The following is a 22,434-nucleotide window of genomic DNA, read 5'->3' as shown; positions in this document are numbered from 1 at the left end:
GAAGGGTCCCGCGGGTGGGACCGCGGTGGGACAGGGCATGCACGGCTCGGGGAGCGGGGGGCACCAGGCATGCGAAGGGAGAGATGGGCAGCATCCCCCCCAGTTTGGGGCTGGATCCTGGGAGTGCCCAGTGGGAGCACCTTGGAGAGGAGGGTAGGTGCTGAGCCCACTGGTCCCATCACCCCTCTCCCTGCTGAGGCTCCCATGGGTGCGAGAGGGGAGCATCTGAGCAGCCACTTGTGCAGCAAAGCCCTGACCCCTCGGGAGCTCCCGCCTCCAGTGCAGCCCCCGAGGCCCAGGGATGCCCAGCAGAAGATGGGCAACTGCCTTCTCCAGCTCCCAGAGCCCTGCATCAGGTAGGTAGACGTGCCCACAGGAATGGGACCAGAGGTGAGATCTGCAGCAGCTCCCATGGGTGCACATAGGAAGAGAAGAAAGAGGAAACGGAGGAAGTGATGGGCTCCTTGACCTGTCTAGGTCCCATCCAGGCTCTTCCTTTCTGTCTGTGCCAGCTCTGCTCCTTTTCCTACCCAAAATGCTATCCCTGAGCCGAAGCCAGTGTTGCCCTGGGCAGGGGTGGAATGGGAAGTTAAGAACAATCTCACTGGCAGCAGGGAGTGGAGCCCAGGAACACCGACCCATGGCTCTCAGCGCTGGAGAGTGCAGGATCCTGGTGGACACGATGGAAGTGCCAGCCGGGACCTCCTCCTAGTATTTGCTTTTGTTGTTGGTTCTTGAGCTGCTCATTCCAAGCCTTTCTCTCTTCTTTCCTGGGCTGTACAGTCTCCCCTGCACAGGGCGAGCCAGCTCCTGCTCTGCTGCAGACTTCACAAGCCACGGAATATGGACCCAAAAGTGCCTTTTGCACTGTTGGAATCCTGACTCCCCACCCTGCTGCTCCCACGGCAGCTTGGGCAGATGCAAAGACAGGGCCTTGCATCACCCTGAGGCTGCTCTTCCTGATTTAATGACCTTGGACTCATTTTGCCTTTTTTTCCCCTTTTTTTCTTGCTGTTGCCTCTTCAGAGCCCAGCCTTGGGTGGGTTATTATTGCTTGTGCAGGAGCATCCCTGGGTACCCACGTTTGCAGATGCCGTGTTTAAAATCTGCCGATGAGAAGCCCTCCAGGCACGGATGTGCCTTTGGGGATCCAGCTTTGCCAAGGGGCTGGGGGACACCCCAACTCAGCATGACCTCCCCCAGTGCCTCTCCCAGTCCCGCATTGCCAAGGAAGACTTCTCTGTTGGAAATTCATTTAAAAAAAAAAGTAATTGGACCAAAAAAACCCCAAAACCCAACAACAAGAAAAGAGAAGAACCATAAACAACCACCAGGAAAGTTTTTCAAAGTCTCTTAAAAAAAAAAAGGGAAATGGGAAAGAAAAGGGAATCAGTTTCTTTTCCCAGGTCCCAACGCTGCTGATCTGTTGGCTGGAGAAATGCATAGTTGGTAGCAAAGATGTTGGCTACATTGAAAGCCCCTGGAGCTGGGATGGCTCCTGAGCCATTGTGCCCCGAGGGCTCACCATGGGGCTGGGGTCATCGCTCTCCAACCCCGAGGTCCATGCGGTTCTGACTCTCTGGCCCGCGGTGCCTCTGGCATGTCTCTGGCCATGTCCCAGCACTGCGACGTCCCATCGCCAGCCCCGGGACATCACCAGTGCTCCCACATACCCCGGCCCCATCCTGCTGCCCATGGGCGGGCAGCAGACAACAGTTCTCCACCAGGGGAGGCTCAGATCATCTTCATGTTGAACTTCCTGGCTCCTCCTTGGCCGGTGGTGGTGGTGGGACCATCCACCTTGCGAAAGGAGTACTCCACTGAGAAGTTGTTCTTGTGCTGCCCTCGGCCCCGGCTCCAGACAAAGAGGAGGAGGAAGCAGAAGAGCACCACGCCAAGGAAGGTGATGCAGCCCATGGCCGTGGAGACCAGGATGGTCTTGAGGTCCAACGTAAACTTCAAGAAGACTTGCGTGTCATTGTGAGAGGTGTCGTTGAACTCGCTGAGGTACAAAGTCCGGTTGGCGTAGTGGGAGCCGTCGTTCAGGCGCCCCTTGACCGTCAGGGTGGCGAAGTAGGTGTCATTGCCACCGGCGTTGCTGGCGATGCAGATGTAGGTGCCACTGTCCTGCATCTGGGCAAAGCGGATCTCCAGAGTGCCCCCAGGCAGCACGGTCACCCGCCCTGTGCTGCGGGTGGTGATCATGCGGTGCTGGGGGGACACCCAGGCAATGGAGGGGTCTGGCTCCCCATCCGCCCGGCAGAGGAAGGACACGGACTGTCCTTCCCGGGCTGTCACGTGCTGCAGCTTCCGATCCTTTATCTTGGGCTTCTGGCAGGTGAAGTACTCAAAGAGCACGGAGTCCGGGAAGTCACGCAGGGCATTGCCCTGAATTTCGGGTGGTGACGAGCACATGGGCTGCTGCCCGTCGAAGTTGAGCGTCTTCCGCCGCTGCAGGATCCAGAGGAGGCGGCAGTCGCAGGCCAGCGGGTTCCTGTCCACCCGCAGCGTCTCCAGCGTGTTGACGGAGTGGAAGGTGCTCTCCTCCAGTGTGGAGAGAAAGTTGCTGGAGAGGTTGAGCAGCCGGATTTGTCTCAAGCCGGAGAAAGCCTGTGGTTCCACAGACACCAGGAGAGCACCCACAATGTGGAGCTCCTGGAGCCGGATGAGGTCTTTAAAGGAGCCCTTCAGCACAGTGCTAATGGGGTTGTAGGATAGGTTCAGGTACCGGAGGTACACCAGGCTCCTCAAGGCAGTGGCGGGCACGGCTGTGATGTTGGTGTAGGTGATGGAGAGAGAGGTGAGGTTCAGGCCCTGAAAGCTGGTGGGGGAGATGTCTTCCAGCAGCGGCCAGTTGTCGATCTCCAGCTGCAGGAGGTTGTAGAGCTTCTTGAAGTTTTGGTCCTCCAGCGCAGAGATGCTGAGGTGCCGGAGCCGCAGCACCTCCAGGTTCTGGAGGTAGGAAAGTGACTCGGCTGAGATGGAGGTCAGGTTGCACTTCTCGATGGTCAATTGTTCCAGACCAAGGAGCCCCGAGAAGGCCCGCTGGGAGATGTACACCAAGTCATTATCACCCACCTCCAGGCTCTTCAGGTTTCGCAGGTCCTGGAACATGTAGTCCAGCAGGATGACGAGTTTGTTCTCACTGATGTCCAGGAGGGTGAGGTTGGTCAGTTTGGTGAAGACCCCCGGGGGGATGAGCTTGAGCTGGTTCCCCCGGAGCCGCAGGGTCTGCAGGTTGAACAGGTTGCTGAAGGCGCCTGGCTCCACATTGGAGATGATGTTCTCGCTAAAGTCTAGCTCCTCCAGCAGCGGGTATGGGGAGAGGTCCCCCGGGTTCAGGCAGCGGATGCGGTTCTTATTGAGCTCCAGGATCTTGGTCTCGGTGGGGATGCCCTCGGGGATGGAGGTGAGCCGCTTGCGGTGACACACCACCGACTTGATCTGCGGGGCACACTCGCCGCGGGCAGGGGGGGCAATGGACGAGGTGAAGGACCAGGACCAGGAGCCAACATCTCATTGTGTAGAGCATGGTCTTATGGACTCACGACCATTCTCCCATGCGTCTGAAAGGGAGAGAAATGCGGAGTCAGCAGCGAGCCTGGGGGAGGGCAACAAAGTCCTGTGAGCCCCAGATCACCCGTGTGGGCTGAGATGGGAAAACTCTCCCCAAACCATGGCCCGTGATAATGATAAAGTCACAGTCCCCACCGAGAAACCCTCCAGGACCCTCAGCGTCTAATGTGTGAGCCAGTGACAGTGCCCCATGCAAAGCTGGGCTAAACGAGCCTCATTGCCTGCACGTGCTGCTAGCAGGGAAACTGAGGCAGGGTGAGAGACCTGCAAGAGGAGACACAGAAGCAGACTCACATCTCAGCCTCTGCCCCTTGCCTGGCTCATGTCTGCTGTGCACTGACAGTGCACACATAGGCATGGGGACCGTGAGTGCCCTGGGATGATCGGGGACACAGACCCTCCAGGGCAGTGTAGGAGCAAAGGGATGCAGCCAGAGGCCTTGCAAACTCATGACACGGGTGGGATGCCACATCCCCTCTGCTTCCCAGCCAGGTCTCATCCAGTGGCACAGATCCTTCCCAGGCCCTGGGAGGTCCCGCAGGCCAAGGGGATGCTCAGCACTGCACGTAAGGACCTGTCCTCCTGTCCCTGTCCCCAGCGTTGCTCTCTTGGAGTGGAGATTAAGGCGTCCGCGGGCACAATCTTCCCAGATGAGGGATTAGCAGCGACCCTGTGCGGAGCCTGGCTGCCCTCCTTTCCAGGGATTAGCACTTTGCTGCTGCTTTCCCTTTTCTCTGCTTCCCTTTCCCTGTTTCCTGTGCCCCAAATCTGCCGGGCTGCCTGGAAACACACTTCCCAGAGCCTGCAAAGTCCTCAGCTGCCTTTCCATAATGAAGCATTGTCATTAACCTAATTAAGCAGCAGAGCTGCTTGGCTGGGGCACTGAGGGGTGTTTCTGAGCCCAACAAAGGCAATTTGGGGGGTACAGAGGGCAGAGGCGGCCCCTCCAGCCACCCCTGCAGGGGTGATTGTCCTCACTGCCCAAAAGCTTCTGGAAAGGCCAAATGTAATGTGGCTGGTGCTTGTTTAAGGGGGTGATGGAGGGATAAAGGAGGAGCTGCTGCTCATCACCAGGAGACATGGTGGGAACTGCTGGGGCAGGCTCGCAGCAGGAAGAGCATAAGCCACCACTTCCACCTGAATCCCCCATCCTTGTCCCTGTGCTAAGGCACCCCAGAGGAGGGAGCACCCAGGGCCACGGGGGTGGTGGGGCAAGACACATTCCCCTTTCTCTTCCAACAAACCAAACCGAGAGGGGGGTGCTATCATTTTTCACACAACCACAGGAAGGGGTTTACAGCTGGGTGGATGTAGCATCGTCCTTCCTTGCTGTGGGACATCAGTGTGGGACCAGAGACCCCATTGCTGCCCCTGCCACACATCCCAGCCCCTTCTTCCCTCCTCATCAGCCACACAACCCTCTCTCCAGCACTGCTCAGGCTTCACCCCTTCACCCAAACCCCTGTGTCCAGCAATTGGGGGTCCCCAAATGCCACCTGAGGACCAGAGCACTATGCTCTGCAGCTGCTTGGCAGCCTTTGCCTTCAACGAGGCTGCTCACAGCCGTGCCAGTTCTGCAATGGGCTCTGCCTGGCTGGTGGACTCGGGAACCTGAGTTGGCTCCAGTGTGAGGCTTCACTTGGTCCCCCCAGTTCAGAAGCCTCCCCTCCTGCTCTCCCACAGGGCTGGATGGGAAGGATGCGCCCAGGCACAACCTGCAAACTCACAGGGAAAAACCTCTCCCAACTTCTCATAACACTTTGTATTTAGTGTGTCTACACTAAACAAATAACCTGTGCCCACATCACGGCCCTGCCAGGGCTGGGGGGCTCTGTCCCCTTCACCTCCCTGCTCCCGGCAGCCTGGTGCACGGCAGCTCTGTGCTGTGTTCATTATGAATGAGCCCAGGGTAACCATACTCTACTTTTGGTTACTACTCGGCCACTTGATCCTCTAAGCAAAGGTCTGAACCCACTGGCGTTGTTTTACCCAGCAGATGGGGAGCGGGAGCTGCAGCCCCAGACTCTCCTGCCCGCATCGCAGTTGGAGCAGAGCGTTGGCCACCCCAGCTGCCCAACAACCTGCACCCATGGGTGCTCCGGTGGAGCTGGGTACAGCCCTGACACCCTCGGCAAACCCCATGGTGGGAATAACAGGCATTGCATGAGCCCCCTCCCAGCAAACCCAGGCGGATGTGACCTCTCATGAGCCAAGGTGCCTGATGCCAGCTCTGACCCTGTGGGTCTCTGCCAGCTCCAGCACATCCCACAGAAGCCACCCCAGCAGCAGAGAGCCCACGTCCCCTGCAGTGACAACCAGGGGGATGTGATCCTCATCCAGACCAGGCAGACCTGAGCTCAGAGCTGTTTATTAATAGCTCATTACCCCAATAGTGCAGCTTGGTCCCTTGGGAGTGAGGCCAATTAAGCCTCTAGTTGAAGGCTCAGATTGAGGCTTTTCTTGCATTTAATTCAGTTTTAAAAATAACATGCCTGCTGCATGCAGGGCTGGGGAATGGAGCTGGGAAAACCAGAGGGGCTGTGGCATGGCAGGGGGGAAGCAAAGCAAACCACCTCTGGCCACTTCTGAGCTCCTGGAGCAGCCCCTTCCTCCCCTCCCTCCCCAGCAGGGCGTGTGGCCACAGAGCCCAGTTTGCCCCAGCCACTGGCAGCACGGTGCTTCCCAGCAGGCAGAGGTCAGAGCATGGAGCAACCAGTGCTCTTCAACCACCCGGCTCTCGGATGCTCAGCCACCAGCTGACCCAGCGTGCTGGTGGGGTTTACTCCCTTGCACCACCTCATCGTAGAGAAAAGGAGGGAGCAAGGTCTCTTCCACCCCGCTCCTGCTCTGGTGCACACACTTGGCACAATCAGCTCCTCTAAGAACAATTGCTCCTCAGCTGCCATTTTCTCCCTTTTTCTGAATACAGACCAGAAAATAAGCCAAGGTTGACATTTCCAGGTTCCCCTGTTTTGACATCGTGCAAGTACAAATACTTCAGTCAAAGCAACGTCTTGTTTTATTCTTCTGTTGACTTGCAGGATGCAAAATGGTCCTGCTGAGACCTTCTTCAACAATCCACTGCTGCTGCTTGAGGCCAAGACCATGTCACTCCTCCTTCATAGGCTCTGCCAGGGGAGGCCAGGAGCACCCAGGGAATGCACTCGGGATACAGGATACTGCTCCGTCTTTCCAGGAGATGCATGGGACCCCAGGGGAGGGTGGAGACCCCCAGGTAGGGAGGGAGCAAATGGTGCAGAGAGTGATCCGGGGACCCTCATGCCTTTTGGAAAGGCTTATCCTCAAAATACTGATGATCAGTGCCCCGACGCACAGGTCACAGGGAGGTGGCAGTGCCAGCGACTCACACCAGTGCCAGCATGTCCCAAACTTGGCATGGGACAGGAGAGGGCTCCTACAAACACCAACGGCAGCCAAATGCTGCTGGAAACACCTTGAGTGATGCCTGTTTGCTGCTCAGCCCTGCCCCAGCAGCCAAGGGTCCCAGTCGCTGCCTGCGCCAGGCTCGCAGCAGCAGCCACAGCTCTGCCACGCAGACGGTGGCACCTCTGTGCTCACCGGGGCTGTGCCGGCATCACCACAGGCACCAGCGCCCCATCAGCCCCTGTGCTGTGGTTAGGCTGTTTTCGGAGGCAGATGGAGTGGCCGAGCATCCTCTGCGCTTCCCCTGACTCACAGAATCATAGAATCAATGTGCCTGGAAAAGACCAGCAGCAGCCACAGCTCTGCCACGCAGACGGTGGCACCTCTGTGCTCACCGGGGCTGTGCCGGCATCACCACAGGCACCAGCGCCCCATCAGCCCCTGTGCTGTGGTTAGGCTGTTTTCGGAGGCAGATGGAGTGGCCGAGCATCCTCTGCGCTTCCCCTGACTCACAGAATCATAGAATCAATGTGCCTGGAAAAGACCTTTAAGATCATCGAGTCCAACCTGTCCCCCAACACTGCTGAGGCCACCACTAACCCATGTCACTTGTCTACATGTACATGTACATCTCCCCAGGATTGCTTTGCGGGAAGTTTCGGACTCACCATCAGCACAAGCTCCATGTGCTCCCTGGTCCTGGGGTATCAACTAGACGAGATCTTGATTACCAGGAATGGGAATACGGATGTATCAAGTACACTCCATGGCTCTTCTGGGACTCAAGTCATCCAGAGCTGTTGGAATGGGCTTAAGAGTGGAGGATGGGCACCCTGGATGCACCCTGAGCATCCCAAAGGTGACCTGTGCTGCATCTCTGGGGTTTCTTGTTCCATCACCCAAAAATAAACCTGTGGCTCCTGCACCTTTATTTTATCCATTGCCTTGAGTCTGCAAAACCAGCAGGTTTGTGGCCACACCGAGCTTGGAAAAGCCCTGGAAAAGACCAGGGGGCACGGAGAGGTTGGAGGTGACAGGGAGGAGGGGAAGGGGCATCCCCAGGACCTTCCCTGGGTCCAGGAGTTACACCAGCATGTTTCTGCCTCTTGGAAGACACAACCCATCTTATGTTGGGGAGTGGAGGGGATTAAATCAGAGCTGAGACATAAACAAAAAGGCAGAAAACTCGGAGGGTCGGAGGAGGCCAGTGATGTGCCTGTGCCTCACTCCAATGAGGCTCTAGAGATTGGGCAATTAGCAAACCAAGCATAAGAATAATCCAGCTGAAACGGGGAGAGGAGGAGAGAGCTGGGGCTAAGAAGGAAGAAAATCAATCACCAGACCTAATGGAGAATTATCTATCAGAGAGTTATTCCTAATCCCATCAGAGTGTGTCTGGGAAACAAATTCCCTGGCTCTGCCGCTCTCGGTGTACCCAGAGCACATTCTTCTGGGTCAGTTCATTGCCCTGCAAAGCTGGGCTGGGGCAGGAGAAGCACAGGGGAAACCAAGCAGCTGGGTTGGTGGTGGGACACCCATGGTGGCAGGAGGACAGCTGGCAGGCTTCGGATGGTGGGTGCCCTGCTCATGCCTGGAGAATTCCCTGACACTGCGGCTCCCCGGGGCACCATCAGCCGAGTGACTGCACCCAACAGCCATGGAAGCAGGGCTGGGACCTGTGGAGACCATGCTCCTGAGACACCTTTGTGTCCCTCTTGAGGCTGCTCAAACAGAAACAGATTTTCCTGACAACTAGCAGAAATAGAGAGAGAAAGCCTGAAAGGAGACATGTCTGTGTGAGGAGACAGGCTCCCGCTGGGTCACTGCAGAAAGTGTCCCGAAGCATGACTGAAAGGGAGTGCTTGAAAAACATGAAAACCTTCTCTAGAAGGGAGTTATTTTGGTGACTGGCAGCTGCTACATCTCACGCATCAACCCCTGCTCAACAGCCCCAGGTCTTGGGGCCAGCCGAGACTCTGCTGGAGCAGGAAGACTGTGTGAGCTTTCAGCAGAGGGAGGATTTACCCTTTCTACCCAGCAAAAGCCATGACTGACGTCTTCATGGAGCTGTCTTCCCACCCCATCCTGAAGTCCTCAACAGCCACGACCACTTTCCTTCCATGTGGAAATTCCCAGCCCCCACAAATACTGTGAAAACCCAGAAACGAGGATTCCCTAATGAGCTCAGATGCCAAGGAGACAACTCAAAAGAAGCCACCGCTTATTTTTAGAGACAACCTTATGATTCTTGAGCACATGGCCCAGGCAATACTGCGCAGGCAGCCACAGATTGGCCGCAATCTGCTTTTCTTCTTGATAGACATCATGTCTGAATCTCTATCTCCACAAGATGCTCCCAGGAGAGAAGACATTTAGATACGACCACAACGTTCAACATTTCTAAAAGGTCACTGCATGTACTAGGGAACGAGGTGCAGAAGCCACTCATCAGCAACAGGGGCTTTGGGGAGGTATTTAATATTCCACGAGCATCTTTATTTCTCTACCAAGGTGAATAACTCCTATAAAACCAGGGAAGGGGGAGCAGGGCAAGTGGGTACTCTACTCCTATTTCAACTCAAGCAGTTGGACTGACTGACCAGCCAGATCTGAATCTCAACTGCTACTGGGAAATGTTGGCTGAGAGCAAACCTGACCTGGATCTCGGCAACTTCAGTATCTGCTGGACCACACTAAGCTAAGGTTGAGCCTAACTCCCTGTCTTCAGCTGCACCCAAAACCACTTTGTTGCCAGTGAGTGTTCCACTAGTGCCCGTCAGAAATACTTGAGTTGAACTTAGCTCTAGGCAGTGGTGCTGGTCCCCTCATGGGCACTGGGAGTTGTCTTTTTGAGGATTCCCAGCAAATTCTGCTGCACAGGGAGAACTTTTAATTTGCAGAAGCCCATTAACATCATGGGCAGGACGATGAGGGTCTGGAAGGGAAATGCAGGCTGACAGCCCACATCCTCAAGACTTCCCCCTGATGTTTTGCATCACTGGCTATCACCAGGACCAGCTGCTGGCCACAACCCCCATGGTATCCTTGTCTGTTAGCACCCACCCAGCTAAGAGAGCACCCAACAAGGAGCTCAGAAGCAGCCTGGGTCTAGACTACCCCTGTAAAGCCACCTTCCTCCTTTCCCAACAAAAGGCAGGAGAAAACCCAGGGGCACTGGGCTTTGCAAAGCTCCCCATTTGAACCAAAGCTCTCAATCTGAACCAAAGCTCCCCATCTGAACCAAACTGGGGCCCAAGGTTTCCCTGTACTTGGGTTTCTGCTCTAGGAGCAGTGACGGGGAACCTGAGCCCCTGGGAAGTGTCCTCTTGGCATCTGTCTGTTTTAAAGCCCACACCACGAGAGATTTACAAAACACGAGCCCATCACAGCCCCGGCCAGTGCAGACGTGACCGTCAGGCACGCACGTATCCTGGCTATGAGCAGAGCATCTTGGAAAACAGGGCTATGCTCCTGGCAAGGGCTCCTTCCCCCACGGAGACACAAATAAAGATCATTAAATGAGAGAGGGGAATTTGCTCCTTCTCCTGCAGCTGCTTCCCCCTCCTGCCTCCCGCGGCGTGTGGCCGATTTACGAGCTCATCACTTAACACAGCCTGGGAGCAAAACCTTGGCGGAGGAAAGCAGCAGAGACAACCGTGCCCGGGCTGCAGCCACAGGGACGGGGACAGAGGGAACTCGCTGGAGTCTGGCCAAGCAGGACACCCCACGCTGTCCCCCCACGCTGGGAGCACCCATGTCCTGCAGAAGCCAAAGGTGCACAGCCCCAAAGGGGCTCCTAAGCAGCACAGAGAACGTGCCACCTCGGCACATGAAGGAACCCTGTGCCCACGCTCCTCTAACACAGGCAGCTCTGTAATAAATGAAGTACAGGAGCAGGATGATTAATAATCATAACAGAAAAGCATACGCTGTAATTAGCCACCTTTCAGAAAGCTGATTGATGATGCTGCTCGGGGCAAAGCCAAGAACTTGGGCTGGCACATGGGCAGCAGCCCCCTGGTGCTGGCCTGGTTGAGCCCCCCCATACTGCTGGCGGAGCCCTCATGCTGCAAGTCTGAGACTCAGATGCTTCCTGCAGGCTCTGCCCCAGCAAACGACCTCATTTGTCCCCCTGGTCCAGCACGCCAGCCCTTGTTACGTTAGGTTGTTCATTAAGCTCAGCATCTTGGTGATGCTGGCCTGAGTTCCTCGGGGTCTGGCACATAAATCACACCATGATCGATGCCTGTGGCTGCCAGTGCTGGACCTCGGATGGCGAAGTCTACTTAATCCCTTACTTGAACCATGGTGGCACCCGCTGTGGTGCCAGGAGCTGGGCAAAATGAAGTCAAGGCAGTCCCAGCCACCTCTCTGAGGCTCACAGGTAAAACAACAGCCATTTCCAGGTTTGGAATATATGGGATGCCTTCACCCATCGCAGAGGTGCAGGGGTGCTCGGCATGCCCAGCTTCCCTCCAGAGAGGGAGCCCAGAGCCCTGAGGCTGGCTTCTGCCAGCCAGTGGGCAAAAGAGGCTTTAATTCAACCAGACGGCTGGACACATGGGCAGGATGGACAAACTGAGGGACAGATGTCTGCTCCGAGGACAGCGCGGGAGAGGCAGCCGTGGTTGGAAAAACACCTGGTTCCGACAGGACCGCTTGGCTCTCGGGAGGGAAAACAAGCTCGTAGCTCTGTGAGCAAACCTCTGCACATGCAGAAGGGTGAGAGGTGCAGATGTGGAGGCCCTGAACTGCTGGAAACCCCGCTCGGAGCAGGAATCCTGCAAGGGGAATGCGGAGCCGCAGCCTCCGCTCCTCCTTTCAGCTCTGCTCAGCATCAGTTCTGGGCTGGATGCGTTTTTTAAGACCTACCTACAGCTGCTGCATTGGAAATGTTATTGCCAGCCCAATTATGATCATGGGAGCAGTGAGTAAGGAAAGCAAAATACCATTACAGGGTTTACACTGCAAACCTGTACCTTGTCCTGCAGGTGGGAGTGAGACCAACCCTGGAGGGCAGGGGAACGGGTGCTCATTCCAGCCCTGCCCAAGCCCCGTGCAAAGCAGATCCCTCCCAGCCTCACTGCTCAGATTTTGGAGTGGGCCAGCCAAGCCTTGGGGGTGGTGGTGTCAGCTGCAAACCCTCCCCTCTCCTCCAGGCTGGAGATAGCAGCAAACAGTGACATTTGGAGCAAGACACGCTGGCATCGGTGCCCACATCTACAGCTTCGGGGCATCAGCTGTGGCTGTGGAACCAGGAGAGCATCTCCTTTCCCATATGCAGTCCCGAAGAGGTTCCCAAAAGTCATAAGTCCTTGTGGTGGGAGGGTAAAGGGACAGCGGGGCTGGATCTCTTAACTCCCTGACTGGCATCCTGACAGCAGAGCAAGGGCAAAGTTTCCAGAGCCCCTCTCCCAGGATGGAGCTGGACTCCCATGTCCAAACCCTGAACTGCGGCTCTTCGAGTGGATGCTGCACATGCAACCGGTGTGGCCAAGGCTGGGTCCCCACTGCTGTCTGCCAGCAACCTCAGAGCAAGTACCAGAGCTTAATGCCCCTGAGCCTCGCTTCACCTCCCCACTTCAGTTACTTCTTGCTCATTTTGAGGTCATGGCAACAGGCAGATTTCTCAGCTGTTACATGGGACAAACCTCTGGCTCAATGGTACCACGCTACAAAAGGAAGGTGGGCACAAGGAGGGAGCTAATGCCACCAAGCAGGGATGGCCATGAGCTAAAAATGAGCTGGATTTCAAGCATCCCATTGTATAAACCCCATGGGGTGCAACCACAGTGATGAAGCTGACCCTGCCTCACCCCACTCAAGCCCAGGGAGCACTCACCGTTCTGCAGGTCCAGGGCTGCACCGACATCTGGGTCTGCTGTGGCATCCAAGACCAGGGATGTTTAAGCAGCAAAGTGCCCAGCACATCCAGCCTCAGCTCCTCTGGACAAAACAGCACAAGGAGACAACTAAATCACCTCTCCAGAGTGTCTGGCACAGAAATTCCAAATAAATACCCCCAAAGCCCAGGGACATGGCACACAGGCACCTCCCAGAGAGGGGAAACATCCTCAGTGTTGCTCCAGCCTGATGTGTGACCGGACCACTGCAGCTTGCCTGGTTATATGTATATAAAATTACACAAGCACTTTGTACCTTGAAGGATCCTCTTACAAACAGGAGAGTGTCTGAGCCCATGATGCCATGGACAGCTCTGGGTGGAGCAAGGGAAGAGCTGGCATCACTTCCCAGCAATCATATGCAGGGATTTTGGGAGGAGACAGCACCCATTCAGCGGGTGCCCATGGCTAGCTCTCCAGGGAGAGATTTGACCCAAACTTGGGAGCAGAAGTGCCACTGGCCAGAATCCCTGTCCTGTGTCCCTCCCCTGGGCACTCTGTAGGGTCGAGAGGGTCTGCAGGACATCAATCTGCAAGAGAATGATTTGCTACACTACGCTTTTGTTGAAGTGTTTTGAGCTCTCTGGATCAAGTTTAATTTGCCTGTAACAAAGGAAGAGGGAATTTAAATAGCTCCTTTTTCAGGGGCAGCTTCTCCTGGTTCACAGACCACAGATGGTCCAAGACTCAGGTCCTGTTCAGCTACACCCGCACCAAGATGCTGCTGCTGCATCTCAGCAGCTGCTCTGACCTCTCTGGGTTGGCCTGAGGCTGTGTCAGGGTTTGGACAACAGGGGCAGGGAATGCTCCAGGGCTGGCAGCAGGATGGAAAAAGCCCAGTGCAGATCCCAGGCAGGATCAAATCTCCTCATCCAGGGAATGGGACCCTGCAGCAAGGGTGGCTGATGAACATACATGTGCAGAAGTGACTCAGACCCAATACTTAAAGGTGAGAGTAACCCAAGCCAAGCATGCTATGGGGAAATGACCCAGAAAGACCTCGTCCTGCCCTCAGCACCCGTGGGGAAAGTTTGCGGCAGCTACAATGTGGTGCAATTCATCAAGGCTTTTGTCTAGACTCAGTCCAGTGTATGTGCTTTGAGGGACCACACACTCCATGGTGTCAACAAGAATAGAGCCATAGAATGATTTGTGTTGGAAGGGACCTTAAAGCTCATCCAGTTCCAACCCCCTGCCACGGGCAGGGACACCTCACACTAGAGCAGGTTGCTCCAAGCCCCTGTGTCCAACCTGGCCTTGAACACTGCCAGGGATGGGGCAGCCACAGCTTCTCTGGGCACCCTGTGCCAGCACCTCACGACCCTCACAGGAAAGAACTTCTACCTCAGAGCTCATCTCAATCTCCCCTCTGGCAGGTTAAAGCCATTCCCCTTGTCCTGTCCCTACGTGCTCTTTTCCAAAGCCCCTCTCCAGGTTTCTTGTATCTCCTTTAGGCACTGGAGCTGCTCTAAGGTCTCCCCTTAAGGAGCCTTCTCTTCTCCAGGCTGAATAAGCCCAACTCTCCCAGCCTGTCTTCATAGGAGACACTGTCTGTTTCAGTTCCACGGTGCTGGCAGCTGCAGGGCAGGATGGGCTCCTCTAATGCCCAAGTGATGTGATCACTGGGAGGGAAGCACATTTGCTCTGCACTGCGGTGATGGGTGCGAGGTCTCGCATGCTCCAGCCCCTCCATGCATTTTGGTGCTGCAGGCACCAACAGTTAAGTACAACTGTGACAGAGCAGCTCAGGTTCTGCTCTTAAAGGCCAGGCTTTGGTTGCTGGGGGTGGATAGAGCAAAATTTAACACAAGTTCCAGCAAGTTGGACATGCCAATGTATTTACTGCAAACCTGCTGAAACCAATTTGCAGTAAACCAAATCCTGCTCAGGTCCCTGCTCTCACCAGCTCCTCTCCTGCTCTCTCTGCAGCAAAGCACAGAATGGTTTTGCCTCCAGACCTGCCTTTGTGGTGTGAATGCAGCGCTTAAGCTTGCTTTAGAGATTGCCTGGGCTTGGCTTATCAAAGCCCCACATGAGTTAGGTGAGCCCATCATTTCTATCCTTCTGAACCATGCAGGTCTCAGCTGATGGTCTTGGCAATTGTTTTCGGCAGCTCCTGTGTCACTCAGCAACCTCTGTGTCACGTTAATTCAGTTTTTTTGCCTGCAAATACATTTTAATTCCTGTGAAATGGGACCCCCCAGCAAGTGGGTGAAGTGGCCTAAAACCCTCCTCCGGTCTCATGTGCTGCTGCCAGCACAAATCCCTGCCTCTCTCTGTGTTTGTACCTCCTGAGCACTTGCCACTTTCTAGCCCCTGTGACTTCTATTTTAAGGCAAATACACTTAAAACTTGTATTTTAACCTTTTACTAGAGGACCTCGGTGAAGGAGCTGGGGGATGAGTCTGCTCTCCCCAGGTACACATGGGACCTGCCTCTCTATCAGGGAGGCTCCAGTGCTAGTTCTGTGCATGGGAACCTCCTGAAGAAGGAACTCGGCAGCAAAGCCAAATGGGGATCTGGGAGGTCCTGTAGAATCAGCAGAGACATTTGTCCCTCCAGAGGACCAGACCAGGATGCCCCAGTCAAGCTCCTCTGGGGCAGGAGCATCCCTTGGGATGTGCACACCAACTCTCCCAGCCGGAGCCTGTGGATGTGCATTGCAGCTCATCCCAGACAAGAAGAGATCTGGACCCCAGGAGCCCCTCAACAACAACCCAACAGTGTCCAGGGTCTGGCCAGCCACTGTTGCACTGCCTGGCATCTAGGAGAGTGTAGCATGGAGCAGTAAGCCAGAGACTTTTGCTCATTAGTGTAATTACCATCAGAATTCCAGCCGGCCGGGCTTGAGCTTGACCTTTAACTATTGAAATATGAACAATAAAAATGACACATTCTTGTGGAGGGGGTGTCATGGCCTGTTCATTTGAAATCCTCAGTGAAATCCTCTTTACTAGTGACATGCCCTCAAACAGCATCTTTCTGTAAAAGTAAAAGGAGAAAAGACCTGTTTCTCTATAATTCTGGGAAAGAAAGTCACTGAGCTGGACCCCAGCAGCACAGCATCGAGCCAGCATCAATAGGTCCCAGTCCAGCATCAAGGGATCCCCACACTGGTGACTCTGCCTATGTCCTGGTGTGAACCGTAACTCACAGGTCAGCAACGGCCAGGACCCAGGGAGAACCCTAGGGCAAATCCATGGGAAAATAACCTGGCAGCCGTGACAGGAGCACGTCTCGTGATGGATAAGACTGATCCATCAGATCACAACCCCATTTGCCACTGCAACAGCAAGCAACCTGAATTTCCAGAGGTTGCCAGATGTTGGTGCAGGGCTGAGCAAGGCAGGGGAAAGGCTGCGGTGCTGAACCCCAGCAGGACATTCCTTAAGCTGGAAAATCCTTTGCCACAAGGCTGGTGCTTGATGCAAAAAAAGTGATCCTGAAGGCAAGAATAGAAACTGCCCCTTGAAGTGATAATGGACCACCCTGAAGTGGTCCAGCCTCCAAACTAACTCCTGGAGCGACATGCTGCTGGGGCATCAGGCATTGAGGGATGTCACATCTGCACTTCCCTAGGAGCAGAACAAAGGCTCCAGCTCCACGTCAGCCCTGAGCACAAGGACTAATGAAGGCAGGATCATTTCCCTCCCCATTTGTCACACCTAGTTAATACTCCTGCTTATGGAAAAAGGTCACAATTTAGATCTCATTTATGTCACTTCCATCTTCTGTTTGCAATTGCAGAGTCCTGCTCCTTTTCCATCCCCGATTAGCATTCAATCATGGGGGCCCTGCTCCACCCCACCTTGTTGCTGTGATAGAAGGGAGAAGACATGGAGGTCCTGGCCATACCACCCCCATCTGTGTCTCCAGAGAGGAGATGCCCCAAAAAAGCTGACCCAAGAGCAGCCTTTTTCCTCTGGCAGCACGAAGGGAACCAGATGGACTTTCCTTCGAATGAGATTTAAATGGAAAAATACAAAATAGCTCATTCTGCCAATATTGAGGAGTTGGTGCCCAGCTGTCCCGCACACAGGGAAGGTCAGACCAGGTGACCCTCTGGAAAAGAGGCCAGAAGCACCAACCACCCTCATGGTTTGCTCCTCTGGCTGCACCACTGAGACAGGGTCCAGAATGGCAGCCAGGGCACGGCTCTGGGCACAGAATTCAGCGCTCCCCACAAAGGGAAAAAACCCACCCTCCTAATTTGAGGTATTACAGTATCCATGAACCAGAGTCACCATGGAGACTTGGCTGATGGAGTTTGGATGGGATGGTCAACCAGAGCTGCTTTAGTTACCCTGCTTGGTACTGCAGAATGGTGCTCTGCAAACCTCTGATGGTCACTGACCTGCAAGAAGCATTGTAGGGACCATGCTCATGAGGCCTTTTGAAGATGGAAAACCCCTTCCCAAACCCACCTGGGTCCTACTCAGTCCAGCCATGGTCCATCCCCATCGGCAGCACACTGATGTTCCTCTGACTTTGGTCATTCTACAGCTGATCCGGCTGCCCAACAGCTCCACATTGCAGCCAAAGCTCCTGGTATCACAGAGCCAGGTGAGCTGGTCCCGCACCGTGCAGCCTATCATCCCCTCTAAGTCTGAAAATGAACCTTCTCATCTGCCCAGACAGAAACAGCATCCAAATGGAGCAGGGAAAGTGAGTGAGGCATCAGGGAGACTTTTCTGGAGATGCCAGAGATGGGAAGTGATTTGGAGGTCAGGTGCATACCCCCACCCTGCTGCAGGTCCATGATACCTCTGCTTCTTCCCTCCCACATCTGCTTGCATTTGCTGCAGAAAACAACCATGATGTCCCCACGCTCCCAGCTCTGAAGCCAGCGGGGGCTTTGCCACCTCCACGGTGGTGGGTTCCACAGCCCCAGGCAGAGGCAGGACCCCAGGCTCACCCCAAGACTGTTGGCAGCACTCGGGCTCAAACGTGCCCATGGCAGTGAGAGGGGAAATATTTGTTTCAGACGTTTCTTCTCTTCCTTTGCTATTAAATATTTTCCATCCTCCTTTCTAAGATCATCCTTCATTTCTTTCTGCCTCCCTCTAGCAACAGTATCTGGGAGAAATAATGAATTTTTAATGAGAGGGGGTGGTGGGAAGAGGGAGACCCTAAGGCAAAGAGATAAAACATTGATCTATTAAATAACCCTCATTGTCACCAAAACACATTTCAGGGAGAGGGAACCACACGAGGGACCCCACAGCACTGGGCAGGGACGAATGGGTGCAAACATTATCTCACGCTCAGGGTCACAGCCCCCCCTTTTTCTCCTAACCCAGTGGCAGGATGGATGCTGCGCACAAGCTGGTTGCAGACAGAGTGAATCCCTCTCAGAGGGATGTTCCCAGCCAGGCAACATGCACTTGGTGGGTCGGTGTGTGCAATACCCCAAGCAGGCCATTGCACCAGGACAGGAACCTGCCAGTTCTCCTCCTCTGCAGCACCATAGCTTGAACCTCTGCAGCATCTCAGAGCTGAGCCATTCCCAGCTCCTGGTCCCTGCATCCCCCCATATCCTCCCCAGGCTCTGCAGGGACAAGACTCACCTCCCGTGGTGCCTGGCCCTGCTGCTCCAGCACACGGCTGAACCTAAATATAGTCCCTGGTTCTCTTTCCTTGTAGACACAACCGGTGCTCTGGGTGAAAGTCCTTTCCCATGAACTCACTGTTGCTTAATAAAGCACAAACCCTCAGAGACCTTGATGCTGGGATCTGTCATTTTAATTTTCGGTGACACTTGTTCCTCTCCACTACAGTATATGGCCTCTGCTATTTTGGCTGTCACACTGGGAGCTGAACAAGGAGCCCCGGTGCTCCAGGTCCAAGCTGTTAAGAGCTGAGGCGCAGCTTTAAAAAACAAGCCCCTATGACGGATGGGGCTGCAAACTGCAGTGAAGCTCATGGTGACATGAAAAATTCAGGGGAAGGAAAGCAGGAAAGCAAAGAAAGAGCTGGGCTGAACCAGATGATGCAGGAAGGAGGAGGGCATGTGCTGGGGCTGTGGCTGGGTTCACCGCGTGGGACAAGTACAATTTCCCTGCTCTGCCACCCACACCAGCCATGGCCCCACATCCTGCCCAGCTTCAGCCCCTACCTCCAACACCCCACAGACTCTGGGCATCCCCAGGCCAGCACAGGGATCTGACTACAGCCCCAAAGCATCACCACTTAAAGCAAAGGGATCAAAAGAAGGACAAACAAGCACATGCCATTGCCAATGGCAGCCCAGTGCACACTGCCAATGCTGAACGATGCTGTGGTCCAGCCCCTCTTTGTCCCACATCCCTGGTCCTGCATGCCCCAGACCAACCCTCATGGAAGCATTTGCTTTGTTTTTCAAGATAAACGCTACATAAACTTCAAAAATAGCCTCCCAGAAAAGTCAACTGATAATGCCCAAAGCACAATCAATTTTGCTACCACGGCAGCGAGCCGGAGTGGCTCTCGGCATCCTTTTTAAACACTCTCACGGGTTTTATTGCTTTCCTTCATCTCCTCTCAAATCTCTGCTCTGAACATTTCTGCCCTTGCCTGCCCATTCTGGTGTTTTTCCAGGTCACATAAAACGGCCCTTTGGGCTCCAGCAGCACCTTCACTGGCAGCACCTTCTGCTCTCATGCTGCAGCCCCTGCCTGGGGACTGGAGAGACGCTGGAGGATGCTCCCTGGACCCTTCTCAGGCAATTCAATCGTTTTACAGCTCAGACACAGACTAACAACAGGAGTTTGGCTGACTGAGAGTGCATCAACCTACAAAGCCAAGCCTGTGGACTACATCCATTTACAGGCAGGGAAACTGAGGCACAGGATGCATGTTGGGGTACTTTACAGCCACCTGGTGAGTTGGGATGGCCAGGGACAAGCTCAGAGACAGCCTCGCTTGGCCCTGGGGTCCCTTAGCTCCAAGATGTGGGATTTGGCACTTGGGGAGATGCTGCTGGCAACGCATCCCACCCAGGCTTCCCACACAAAATGCTCCCATCCATGTTCTTCATATTCCTGATGTTATTTGCAGGGCTACGGCAACAGCTTGTGCCTGTCCCAGGGATGCGAACACAGTATCCCTGCCGGAGCAGCCCAGCTCCTCTGCCACTGACTGCTCCTCCTGCCTTATGGCAACTTCAGGTCCCACCGAGGGGCCACCCGCTCCCTGGTGGGGTGCTCGGGGGTGAGACAGCAGTGAGATAACAACCAGGAGTTGAAAAAAATCGATTCCAACAACATCAATTTAAAGCCTTTAAACGCCAAGTGCTCTTGTCCGTCTGTGCCATCAGGCTTCAAATTCAGTGTCTAATTCAGGCCCATGCTACTGCTCAGAGGGAAAGCGCAGTGATTAGGTTTGGGCCTTGGAGCGAGGGATGCGATATCTTGTGATGCAGGATTAACACAGCTAATAAAAACAGACATTCCTGAGCTCAAAACACTAGGAAAAAAATATAGGAATAAAGCCCCTGGCCCTGCTATCTTCAGCCAGGGATCTGCACAAGTGCATCCCCTGGGAAGGGCTGAGGCTGGCAGCAGCGGGAGGAGGTGCAGAATATGGCCATGCCTGGGAGATGCCACAGCTCAGCTGCTTCGATGCCAGGGCGCAACTCGGAAGGGCAGCCCAAGAGGGGTAACACATAACCCAGTCCCCGTTTCTCTGCTCCTCCAGCTCCCTCCTCCCAGCAGGGCAGGATAAAAGCAAAATGTGGTGATTTTTAAGTCCAAACCCCACAACTCTTTCATGAAGCTGCTTCCCCAAGCCTTTGGGAACACACTCCCTGCTCTCAGGCTACTGTTCTGCAGACCGGGCATTGCCATGTTTGAGAGCATCTTCCCCCCAGCCATAGCTCAGCTGAGGACCAAGGGCTTTGGGAAAGTTTGCACATGTCCAAGTGGGTTTTTACAACCTCTGAGAAATTTTGCAAACCATGAGAAATATTGGGGGGATCAGAAGCCATGTCTCCCAGCTGCTCTGGCCAAAACTCACCTGGCACTGCCAGTCCTCCAGCAGCAAGAGGCAGCAACTCTGCTCCCTCCCCTCTGCCGTAACGAGTGCCACAGAAACGCTGATGATACAGACATTAGCTCAAATTAAACCGGATCAATCACAGGCTGTCAAACTGGCAGCTCCCCAACACATCTTGAATTATTCTCCTGTTCAGAGGACATGCACCATGTTTCTCGCCATGCCCCGGGGTGCGGGGACCTTATCCCATCTCCATCCTGCAGCATAAGGGATGACAAAGCAGTGGTGAAGAGCAGAGCTTTGGGGCGCAAAGCCCCAAGGTTGCCCCCCCCGCTTTACCAAGGATATCGTGGGGTCCACAAATTGCACTTCTGCATTTTTAAGGCCAACAACAGAATCTGGCCCCAGCTTTAAAGACACACATGGATATATTGCACCAAGTAGCTGCTGGGCTTGCTGGGAGCTGCTGGGCAACTCTGCTTTTTTAGGGTGTTTTAATTCCTGTGATTTGACTGAGAGGGATTGTTTGTAGGAACTTTCTGTCTCTGGATGTGGCTTTTCTCCTGGTGTCTTCCCAGCAACGGGGCTGGACCTGGGTAAACCAGCTTGGCCAGGGCAGCCTGCTCCAGGCAGGACGGTCTCCTGCCTTTAGGCAGTGTATCCCGAGGCTGAGAGCAGGCAGCACCACGCTGGTAGCAAAGACCAAGCCATGAAACTAAGCAGCATCTGGGATCTCTTTGAAAGGCCCAGGCTGGACCTCTCCAGGCCCCTGAGTGTCCCCAACCCCACTCTGTCCTCAGAGTTGAGCCTCTCTGGACACTCTTCACTCAGAAAGGATGGGCTGGCGCCCTGGGTGCTGCCAGGCTGTGGATCCACACACCAATCTGTTCTCCACCTATTTTGCAGGTGCTTTGCCTGCTTCTGTTATCCTCTCTCTTCCTGTTTGCTCATTTCTCCTTCTCCAAAATCTCATCTCAGGGTAAGGCTGGGCACGGATTTAAAGAGCAGCTGCTCTTCTGCAATCGCTCCCTTGCGTGAACGCTGCGGGAATTGGAGCACCTTTTGGCAGGTTTTAGCTCAATCCGCTTTGCAAGTGGATTAAGAAACTGGCACAAAAGTACTCTGGATCAGGAGTAGGAAGAGGCAGGCTGCTCTTCCAGAACAGCGGCGATAGGAGCCGCGTATGCTGCGATTGCTGCCTGCTCCATTTCCCCGAGAAACACAACCCCGATAACATTTGCATTTAAACCAGCCCTGGGATTTTTGACAGGAGAATCCGCGTAGCCCTAAAATCAAGGATGCTGAGAGGACGGGGCAGGCAGGGCCTTGGGGTGACAAGGAGCTACAACCTGCAGGACTAGGGGAAAAACAGGAGCAACACGACATGGGGGGAAGACCCTTCCTGACGCCTGGTGATGCTCAGCCCTCAGATGCTCACTCGGGTCCGCAGGGAAAGGCTGCGAGCAGCGGCCCCAGCCCTGACTGCGGGTACCAGACCCCCGGGGCGCTGGGGCCGAGAGGCAGAGGATGGAGCCGGGCAGGTCCGCGCTGGACCCGTGAGCAGCTCTCCGCTTGCTTGAGGCCATTTAAAGCCCCGGTG

At 54.8% G+C, this 22,434-nt stretch overlaps 1 protein-coding gene across 1 annotated transcript; it reads right to left on the bottom strand.

Moving 5' to 3' along the window:
• Positions 1–1,734: 1,734 nt before the first annotated feature.
• Positions 1,735–3,532, bottom strand: LINGO3 (leucine rich repeat and Ig domain containing 3). The gene is given in 2 exon segments (XM_010022905.1): positions 1,735–3,481; positions 3,483–3,532. Coding segments are annotated over 2 exon segments (1,797 nt in total).
• Between the last annotated feature and the right edge of the window lie 18,902 nt (positions 3,533–22,434).

This window comes from Nestor notabilis, unplaced genomic scaffold (assembly GCF_000696875.1).
Source record: "Nestor notabilis isolate BGI_N333 unplaced genomic scaffold, ASM69687v1 scaffold24459, whole genome shotgun sequence".
Taxonomy (NCBI): Eukaryota; Metazoa; Chordata; class Aves; order Psittaciformes; family Psittacidae; genus Nestor; species Nestor notabilis.
Note: the sequence above shows the minus strand (reverse complement) of the source record. Positions and strands in the feature narration are given on the sequence as shown.